This window comes from Lissotriton vulgaris, chromosome 3_1, assembly GCF_964263255.1.
Source record: "Lissotriton vulgaris chromosome 3_1, aLisVul1.2, whole genome shotgun sequence".
Classification (NCBI taxonomy): domain Eukaryota; kingdom Metazoa; phylum Chordata; class Amphibia; order Caudata; family Salamandridae; genus Lissotriton; species Lissotriton vulgaris.
Genome location: NC_141689.1, coordinates 254,957,940 through 254,968,990, shown reverse-complemented (window position 1 = coordinate 254,968,990; position 11,051 = coordinate 254,957,940). Strand labels below are relative to the sequence as shown.

Here is an 11,051-nt window from a genome sequence, read left to right as displayed (position 1 = left end):
CGACGAGGATTCTTTCTTCTTCGTCGACGAGGAAATGGGGATCGTTGACGGAACTGGCTTGGAAGGCAAGGCAACCTTCGTCGACGTGGAAGCTGTCGACAAGATCGTCGTCGATGAAGAAAAAGCTGATGTGGTAGTCAGTGTCGTCGTCGAGGATATAGCCAATGCTGTTCTCGTCGTCGGAGCGCTCGTCGACGCTCCCGTCGACGGCAGAACTTTAAGAGGCGTGGAAACACCTCGAGAGGCAGCAGAAGACGCCTGAGAGCCAGGTCTCGTGGGCGTAAAAGTGGTAGGCGTGGCTGAAGACGCCACAGAAGCTAGAGGCAAGGCCAACTTCATCTTTTTGAGGAAAGGAGATGGAACATCTTGTAAACTACCACGTTTAGAAGCTTCTGAAGAAAGTCCAGAATTAAAACTTTCTGCGTCTGACAGGGCTGAATCCTTGTCTTTTAGACGTTGAAGCCAAAGGAGAAGGCGGCCTTCCCTGTCCTTCAGAGTCTTAGTAGAAAAAGTTCTACAGAACTTGCAGCTGCTAGCCTCATGATCAGGGTATAAACAGTATATACACTTCTGATGGGGGTCCTTTTCAAAAAGGCGCAGCTTCCCACAAGAAGAGCAGGGTCTAAATAAAGACTTCTTATTTGACATGTTGTGAAAAACACTGGAAATAGATGAGTAGAGGTGAAAACTGAGCAGAGCTCAGGGAGACTCCCTTCACACGACGTGCGGTAGAAAATCTGAGGGCTTGAGCTTCTGAGGAGAATGTTCTAGAGGGTGCTGACGCCTGATTGGCTGTAATTTGGACTAACATAATGACACTAAGGTGTTACAGTAGTTTTTTCAATTTACCATGCATTCCTATGTAAGAATGGTTTTTTGAGATTCCTATTATGTTTTCTATTCTTTACCATGTACTATATGTACATATATTTATTATATATATTATTATATTTAGCATTATTGCTATTTTATTTACCGTGGGACTCCCTCTTCGACGACGGGGAATATTCAAGCATGTGAATCTATGAAAGACACCCCTAATACTGGAGAATCTCCCTTTACCCCTATGTTCTCTCTCTCTTGTGGCTTTTCTACCTTCAGCTGTGTTGCTTTTCCCCTGCCTGACATGTTGCTTTAGACCCCCCTCCTTCCACCACCCTTCTCCGCAACCTGCTCATCACGCTCCATTTCTGAAAAGTGCTTTCATGCTACTTTAAAAGAAAATTACTGATCCATCTCGGATGGGAAAATAAAAAGAAAAAAAATACCATGTCTTTTTAAAAGTGTTCACATAAGTGTTGAATGCATACATGCGCCTACAAAGTGATGCAGTGGCCACGTCATTGTATTTTTGTTTTGTTTTTTAGCTATGCTTCACAGCAGTTGCGATACTGTACAGCATCACTAAAAAAAATTGGCTAAGCGAACAGGTCTCATAAGTGGGACCTATTGTCATTGACACTGCATGTTTGTAAATGTGGCACCTTAACTTCTAGTTGGCTGGTGGAATTGAAGTTGCCACAGCCAAAGCATCCACAAACAGCTTGCTAGTAAGACCTGCTAATCATCTAGGGCCCAGCTGCCCAATGTCGGTCTAGATGCAGACGCGAGTTGGAGAGGCCATCCGAATGCATGTTCAGTTCACCTGCAGCATTACAGACACAATCTAAAACATTAAAACTCTAAAGGACAAAGACTGATAAAAATCAATTTCAGTGTCTCTTTATTAAAGTAATATACAATCAAATGCGGAAACGAAACACATGAAAGAACTCCCATTTAACCACCAGCTCATTTTAGATTTTTTTTCCACCTGAAAAGCAACATAGAAGATTGTTCAGTTTTGACAAAAATACAAGACTCAATGGATTATTATTCAACTTTGGGGGGTGATTACGTGACTTTAGGTGGGAAGTCTGATGAACTGCTGGACAGAATTCCTATTAAGATGTATATGATCCAAATTAGGAGACCAAATGTGGATTTATTTTGGGAAAACAGTTTACAAAGTTTTGATGATGAAGGATGAATCAGAAAAGACCAGTCAACTGACAATGTGCACATTTAATGACATTTTCACTACAGGTGTCTTCAAAGATCTCAGGAGACCCGTCACTCACAAATATTTAAATGGTCCCAGTAGGCTTCTCCTGACCTGAGCTATGGGAAGAAAGGAAGTTAGACGCAGCTTAAGAGTCGCAATAGCGTACAATCAACAGTACAGTACTCAATGTGATGCTTTAATGGATAAAAATACAACAATTTAACTTTGCACCATAGTTGTTGCTTTGTACAAACCAGAGCGGGCACCATTGAAGTAGCTCTAGATGGATTCTGGTCTTGAGTACAAATGGGGCGGGCGCTAGGCCACGCTAAGTCAACAGCCACTGGAAAAAGTGGCGCACAAAAACGTATTTGGTTTAATCTATGTATGTCATAATCTTCCCAGAGGCCAATTGGGCTAGTTCCTTCAGTCACTATATGTACTCGTCGTGAATATAGGTGGGATGTCCTCTTGCTTTCCTAATTGCTTGAGCGCTCCCGGTCTTCAAACTGGACTTCAAACCGTTTTGGTGACGTTTTTGATCAGAACAGAAGTTGTAACGTGTGGTGTAGTTCTCTCCAGTCCGAAGTGCCCTTTTGTTATATTAAAAGCATACTGAACTCCTGTTTGATTCTTTTTTTATATAAATATGCTTTCATATATTTTTTACAAACAATCTTTTCTAAAAACCCGTTACTTACCAGTAACATGTGTGGTGTTTCTGAACTTCAGTGTTGTAATAGTGAAACAATTTTATGTACATCATGGCTTTGGTTTAAATGATAATTTAAATATATTAGCTCATTGTATTTTGCTTTTGAAATTATCTCTTTAATTGTTATATGTTTCCCTTGGACACTGGAGTCCCTCTAAGGCCTTCATTAAGAAGTGAGGCAGAGTGGAATTACCTCGTAGAATTCTGCTCTATCTGGGTTTTACAGGTGAGGAAGAACCAGACCCTACTTCACAAAGCACTAATTCCGAACAATAAAATTGCAGAGCCATCGACTGCACTAGCAGCCAGGCCTCATTCCCTGTTTTCTCTGATGGATTTAGGAGCAACACACTTTCACCTTGCCTTGCCTACTCCCCCTACCCTCTTCCATCACCTTCTACACCCCCTTGCAATCTCCACATACATTTACCACCTGCTCAGAGTCCCCCTTCCATGGGGTTTAACCCCTTCCGTGCTCACGATGGCCCCCGGCCGTCATGAGTCACAGTGGGCGTGTGTGCACAATGGCCGGGGACTGTCCAAACCATGCTCAAGAATAGAATGTCCAGCACCGCGGCGGAATTTGCGCTGCAGTCAAGGTGTTAACTTTTAATTGCTCAGTAGTGGGTCTAGTTTAACACACAGTAAGGGCGGAAGAGTACTTAGGACCATACCTCTAAAAGTGTACATTTAATGTAACACCCCTATCCTCACCTTGGAGATGGAGAGCATTTAACAGGTGAGAGGGCATATCTGTTTAAGAATTCTTCAAACAAGTGTGTCATTGATGTAGTGTCATTCATATTTAATTCCCCGTTGCTAGAATTGGTATAAACACAAGGAACATGTTAGCAGGAGCCAGTAGGGTCTGAGAAGACTTACACAATCCAGGTCGCTAGTTTGAAATCTGGTGGGGCACTTCGGCGATGGGAAAACAGAAAACAACTGAGGAGGGCAATAATAGCAGCTATTATTTGAGCATCTTTTGACCTTGTGAACATATTAAATAAATCGTCATTACATTTATAATAAAGTGTGGTGATATTATTTGGAATTTCAGATTAGCATTTTTTTCTTCTTGTTTTACATTTTAATCTTATTGAGTCATAGAACAAGAATGAATCTTGGAGGACCTTTCTGAAGACTAGTCTAGTCAAGTTTCTCAAGTTACATTGCAGGTTTGTACATAGTGGCGTAATCAGGTGAGAGACACCCTAATACCTAATCCTGCATATTTTGAGAACATATCAATCTACTTTAGGAAAGGTGATTGAAAGAGGTATGTAGGGAAAAATAATTTTGCTGAAGTAGGGAAATTTACCTCAATAGGTTTTCATACAAAAAGCTAATAATTATGCATTAGACAGCATATGTAACACCAATAGAGGTCTATTTATATGCACTACAGACTGATTTTCTCATAGATGTGGGTCAGTGAGGACCCTGGAAGACACAAACTAGACTTATGATGGGCAGTCTATTTGTTATTATGGTTGTGAGTCATAGGAGGTCTGGTGTCACCTAATGCTATGCTTACTATGGTGTAGGAGATCTCAGAGCAGAAGTGCAGGAAGCCCATTCTGAGTCATCCTATCTGGAAGAGTGGTCACATTCTCAATGCACCTATTTGGGAGAAAACACAAAGACCCACTTCCATCTTGTTGCCGAATGATATCAATCAAATGCTGAAATCGGAGAACGTATTTTAAGCACAATAGCAACTCCACTGTCTCAGCCAATCAAGATTCCAATCAGGGCAAGGGGGACATTCTAATTGCGATGCTTTGTAATGTCCGGTTTGCTCCAAAACACTGGATCAAGATTGCAGACCCTAAATCCCACCTCAATCTCCACCTATTATTTTTACTGAGATTTGGTTATCCCAGAACAGGGGCCCTTACATAAAAGAGCTTGTTCCTCATGGTTTCTTAGTCTTCCACTGGGATAAACTGAATAGGAAGGGGATGGGAGCTTTCATTCAAGTTCACCCAATTAGCCCCAATATGGGCTACGTAAAAGTAAGTTAATTGATAATTTTCTTTATCTTGATTTACAGACTCTCCTCTCAGTTTTATTCCCCCTACACGGTAGAACTTACTTCATTTGCTTGTCAGAAAGAGAAGGTTTTGCTATGAGGAGATTTAAATTTACAAATAGAAGAGCCTTCTTGCTCCTTCTAGACTCTGGTCAAATACCTTGCCTTGCTAATATAAATTACAGCACTCAGGTTCTAGTCAGTGTGTCATCTCTTAGACCCAATATTTTATACCCCCAACCTTATTCAGGCCCACACACCTTTTCTGCTACCCTGATGAGACCACACAGTCATATCGTTATCCGTACAAATATTTAAATGCAAAAAAAACCCTTCCTAATTTGTCAATGTGGGAGCCGGAAACATTTAATTCAGACAAGTTGATTGTGTGATTCTCAATCATCTTTCTTCCACTCTACTGCGTCCTCATTTATTGACCCTAATGGATTGCTATCCAAGATAAACTCAGTATGTACGCTGGTCTTAGATTTAAGCATGGGCGAATTTTGCGAATCTGGCGTTCGCGAATTTGCGTATTTGCGAACTCGCAATCCGCAAAGTACGTGAATTCTCGCGATTTTTTTTTGTGTTCGCAAGGGTTTCTGCCAGTTCGCGAGGGTTTGGTACCAGTTCGCAATTGCAAACTTACTTGTCGGCTCGCAACGGTCGCAACTATGTTGTTTCTACGTCTGGTTCATCATCACAGGTTCCCAGCACCCTCTGTTTCACCACTGCCACCCTCTGTTTCACCCATGCCACCCTCTGGTACATCAATGCCACCCTCTGATTCATCATCACTGTAGATTATGGGGGGGAAAAGCAAGCACACCTGCCCTGCTTCAACTGACATGAATTAATTTGGGGTTGGTTTATTAATGTGTCACTGTTGTAAAATTCCAGTCTGGCACCTGCTTCCTTATTTGTAATTTGTTTTCTGTTGCAGTGCAATTTTTTTTCCAGGACCTTTGTGGCCTACTTGTAGCTATTCTATGAGCCTGCTGTGAGGGTCAGAGCAGGGTCATACAATTGTTGCAACTAGCAACGGAACTCTGGAGGGGCCCCAGTCAGGAAGCACTACAGGGAATGGTTACTATTGCTAATGATGAGTTTGAACTTTAGCACCTGCTGAGTGCTTTCAGTTTTGCAAAATTCGTTTTTTTGGCAGAATAGCAACTGTAATGCCCCAAACAAACATAGGCAACTGAACTCTGGAGGGGGCCCTCAGGAAGTACTACAGGGAATGGTTACTAATGATGAGTGAACTCTTGCACCTGCTGAGTGCTTTCTGCAGAACAGCAACTGTAATGCCCCAAACAAACTTACTTATGAAAGTTGATTTCTAACCAAAAAGTGATCCAAAGAGAGTCAAAAGGCCTCAAATCCCAAAAAGTGCAGGCAAATGTCAACCTGAGGAGTTATTCTGATAAAAACCATCATTTTCAGAAGGTCTATGCTGCTTGCTAGTGGATTTCTTGTGCAGAATTGCAAATTTTGTAATTTTGCGAGTGCGAGATTGTTGCTGCCCGCCGCACCTACATGTTCGCAATTGCGAACTCTCGCGATGCGTCGCCAAACTCCTGCGGGATCCCGCAGCAAGATCCAAAATGGCGCAGCACTCGCAAAATATCGAGAAAAACAACTCGGCAAACGCTGAATGACGGTAAGTGAACGCCGCACGCCGCAAAATTGTATCACCAAGAAAAAAAATCCTATGCGTGCAAATTTGCAGATTTTGCAGGAAATTCGCGAATCTCCCGGTTGGCGAATTTACCGAAAATCCGCAAAATCCGCGTGCGGAACGGATTTTCCGCCTATGCTTACTTAGCTTCCCCCCACACCAGAAAGTAAGACACTTGACTTCCAAAATTGTCAAAACCCTTGCTTCTCTGCCTAACTTATAGATCTCAAATTGGAAGCCACGGAGCTGAAAGACAGTGCTGCAAAGATTATAACCCTGAATTAAAAGAAAATCATTCGCAATTTATAGCGCCTTGAGACCTTGTGGTGAATTGTGCGCTATATAAGAATGTATGACTATGACTATAAACAGAAATTCAAAGAAGCCAAATGGGCCTCCTATTCAGCGCACCATTAGTTAGCCTCCAACCTATGAAAAGAACTATATCATAAAGTTATAGAAGTGCAACCTCCAGATGCGACAAGCCATCCCCCTAAACTTGGTAATAACATGGAAGATTTTCCTATTACAAAAATTACGTGAAATTGCGGGAGTTTATTTATATGGGAGCTACCTCTGTACTAAATCTGTCTATCTGGAGTAGCCTCGACCTGGGAGATACCGCTTCGATGACTCATTCTCTTTTATTGACCAAGAACAGCAAGTATCTCAGGTCAAACTTGCCTGCCTGTCAGGTTCCTCCATGGACACCACATCTGTTGAATAACGAAAACCTCTGCTCTTGGACTGTGCTATTTCTGGGGCCTTTTAACTGTTCCCTTTCAGATGCTATTGTTCTTTCAGCTGGGAGCCAGCAATTGTAAAACCTGCTTAAAAAAAGTCTGTCTCTGAGCCCCAACAATTTTTGCAATTTCCACATGAGTTCCCTAAAGTTGTTCACCATCTGAGTGTTTAAGCAGATGGCTCTCTTCACTAGCAGATTCCTAAAGGGATTTTACCCCTCATTGCTACTACCCTTCACATCCAGGTCGTAAATGCTCTGGCGCGATCCACATTGGACTTAGTAAACGCTGTCTTCCTGGCAGTCCCTGAGAAGATGCTAAACTGCCTGCAGCTTGTTCAGAAATCAATAGTGCATCTGACCCTTAACATCCCTAGAAGCATCCACACTAAGCCTGTGTTAAGCTCTCTGCATTGACTGACAGTTCGAACTAGGATCATGTGCAAAGCCATGACCGCTTTCCGCAAAATTCTTTTTTCTGGTTCGTCTCCCTTTTTCTCCAAAACATTTCAAATACACCACCAGGGAGAAATTTGAGGCCTGTCATTCTCTGTGTCTTGATGTTGCTAAAGTGTCCACTTCCTCCTTTAGGAACTGGATTTTCTCTGTTTCTGCTGTTTTCCAACTTTTAGTTGTTAAGTTGTCTAGCACCGAGAAGCTTCGGCATACATTTCACTTTAAAAATTTCCATAAGAGAACGCAACATCTTGGCGAAGGAGCAGTGTCTGTCGAGTGTAAAGGTATTAAGGAACTTTACATTAAATGTGGTAGCCCAGGTGTCTTCGAAACTTAGGGCACATTTCTAGTGCTGTAAGGCACATCTATGAGGTGGGCCACTGAGAATGAAAGGCTTTTCGCTGAGGCTTTAGCTAAGAAGTAGGGCATGCCAGAACTGTGTGTCTCTTAGGTCGCGGCATGCGGAGGGGGATTTATTTTTGCATATTTTTGATTGGGGAAAAGACATCTTTTTAGTCCAAGAAAGTTAAAACATATGGGCCACTGTAACATGAAATGTGGTATAGTCCCAAAGGAGGAAGTGAAAGGCTTCCACCTGCAGAACAGGGCCACGCGCCGTGTAAGGGCATGAGGAGACAGGTAGCTTGTGTTAAGTGCTCCTACTCCTGTCACCCTGACACACTGGTGCAGTATTGCTTGTTGCCCACAGGTTTCATTTTAATGGGGGCCACATCAACTGAGGTCTGCCGACAGTCTCTGACTGCAGTGCAATCTGCGGGGCGCATTGTGATTGGTGTTGCCTAGGGGAACTGACCAGACTCCCAGAGGACCATCCTGCATGTTGGGGGTTGATGGCTTAAAGCCACTGCCATCATGCTCATCTTTACCTCCAAACCTGCAGGAGGGTCCACTCTGGACCCTAACCAAGCAACAGTGCACCTGCAAGGGTGGAAACACGACTTGAAGGGCCCATGTTTCCACCTGCCCCAGCAGATGAGGTCCCTGACAAAACAACTGAGGTGGAAAAAAAGAGCACCCAGGCTTGGTGAGTAGCATTTTCCACCAAACTAACTCATGGTCTCACAAAAGAGATGCACAATTGGACATGCCTGCTATGCTGTATTATATTTTAGCACCAGGAGCCTTTTATCCCAGTTCAAACCACATCATGTGTGTTTATTTCTTAGCACCGTGTGTGGTGTCCATGGGCTCTAGAATACAATCACACCACTATGTTGGCTTATTCGCTAAGTACATATAAGCCCTGGAGTGTGCCTCTTTAACTGAGAAAATATGAATAAATCCTCAAAACATTATTCCTGTTTGACCATAGTTAAAATAGTATTGGCTTTTGTTATAGAAATATTTTACAAAAACAATGCCAAGGGCAACTGACAATCTAAGTCTTTGCTTAAGAACCTCTATGAATGCGATTAGACATCCAGCCACCAGTGTGTTGTTGACCTTGAACATCTGAGGTCCTCCTAAGAACGTCATGCCATAATTCTGAAATATTTATATATACAAAATGCCTTTGCTTTGTAGATGCTACACATGAAGCTCAAGGTTACGGGAGGTGCCAGAAGCGGAAGGATAGGATATTAAGGCAGCAAAGTAGGTTCACTTTCATTCTCAACCCTTAATTGCATTAAGGCATAAAAAGGGGGAAGCTGGAATTGTGCTTGCCCTAAGAAGACAACCCTCCAGTGTAAAACTAGGTGACCAGTCCCACATATGGCTGCATCCACCACACTTTCAGGTTTACAATATTGATACATTGCTGACAGCTGTGTAATTGTTAGTAGGTTGTTGATGCATCTATCGTTTCCAGGAAATGATCCTCACCACCTCTCTTTCTGATACACCTCTATCTGCGCAGTCTCATTGGGGTGCTCGTTAATACACGCCCCGTTCATATCATGAAGCTTGCTCTCTGCTATGTCTTCGGGATTTGAGCAGAGTTTCAGGGCTCTAGTGATGAAGACATCCAAGTCAAACTGAGACTTTGATCCACTGTTGATGTCCTCAGGCTCAATTGGATGAGGCGGAGACGGCTGGTTGTGCTCCTGGCCATGTGGAAGAGAGCTGGGGAGACACTCCAGCATGGGTTGAGTGTTTTTAACCCACTGAGCAATCTCAATGAAAAGATTGGACGGCTCCTCGTCCAGAGAGATCTTACCAGCGGGTTCGATAGCAGATTGTTTCCAGTGGGATAAGTCTAAAATAAGTTTGGGCTCTGAGTAGTGATGGGGTTTATTGTCCCGCCAAAGCAGCTTGTCCAGGTAGGATGGTGACCCCACTTTGTAGTCGCATGATCTCCCGCAATCAGTTTCAAACATCCGGTCCATGGAAGAATGGGATTGCTCCAAGTACCGTTCAGAGCTGCTCTGGGAATACTTGCGCGGATCGACCTGCGCTTCTTCAGCAATGGATTCAGAGTCTGCTCGAGGGTCTCGCTGCACTTCGCTTGCCCCAAGGTGGGCATCTTGTCGCCACTCCAAATCAGAAGAAAAGCTGACTTGATACCTATAAAAGACAGCACAGAAGAGTTATCATCTGACATACAGCCAGAAAACAAGGAAGCATTGAAACTGCAGCACAATTGCTGTAATATACAGTGTGGAACAGTGATTATTCCTCAACCAGGCACAAACCAAACACTCTCAGAAAAACTGAATCATAACTCCTAGAAGAGAAAACATGGAAGAATGATCATCTGAAATACAGAAATAATTCTGAAACATTGCTTATTTATTTAAACAAATGCAACAAAAAAGGCTATCACATGGCACAGAACCACAAACCATACAGTGAAAGAGAAACTGAAGCATTATTTTGATAAAAGACAAGGAAGAAAAGCTAGCAACGGTACCTAGCCCAAACCAAACAACAAAAGAGAAACTTAAGAAAGGTTCCTATTAGAGGTGGGCGAATCAACAAATTAACAGGGTGAACAGAGTCAGAGCTGAGAAAAGGGTAGGATCTGGTTCTAAGAGCCTGTGTACCAAAATACTTGACATATAAAGTTTGCAAAAAACATCATGTTAGGATATGTTAGAATATGATAAGGTGTCTTCAAGATTCGCAAAAAGTGCATTTCTTTAATATATGGAAATATTTCACCTTAGTGCATCAGATTATATTGAAAAGCATTTATTAAAATGAGTTTTTAAACAAACCCTGATGACAGTGATATTATTGAACTAAGAGGCACGTCAAGTGTCATGTCTATATATGTGGCCTATATTCGTGTTATGAATGGAGTAATATCATAGGCTAATTCAGAATCAAATAAGAGAGGTTTTTGTACAGCGCACATCCTTCAATCACATATTTGAGGGTGCTCTCATATGAATAATAAAGGGGCTAGGTGAAATGAAG

General features: G+C 42.5%; 1 protein-coding gene across 1 annotated transcript in view; it reads right to left on the bottom strand.

The window, feature by feature from the left end:
• Positions 1–1,713: 1,713 nt before the first annotated feature.
• MAPK4 (mitogen-activated protein kinase 4) overlaps positions 1,714–11,051 on the bottom strand; it is a 514,768-nt gene continuing 505,430 nt past the window's right edge. The window contains exon 6 of the mRNA XM_086960385.1: positions 1,714–10,196. Within this exon, the coding sequence (XP_086816511.1) occupies positions 9,512–10,196 (685 nt within the window). The 3' untranslated portion in view covers positions 1,714–9,511. The remainder of the gene's footprint in view (positions 10,197–11,051) is intronic.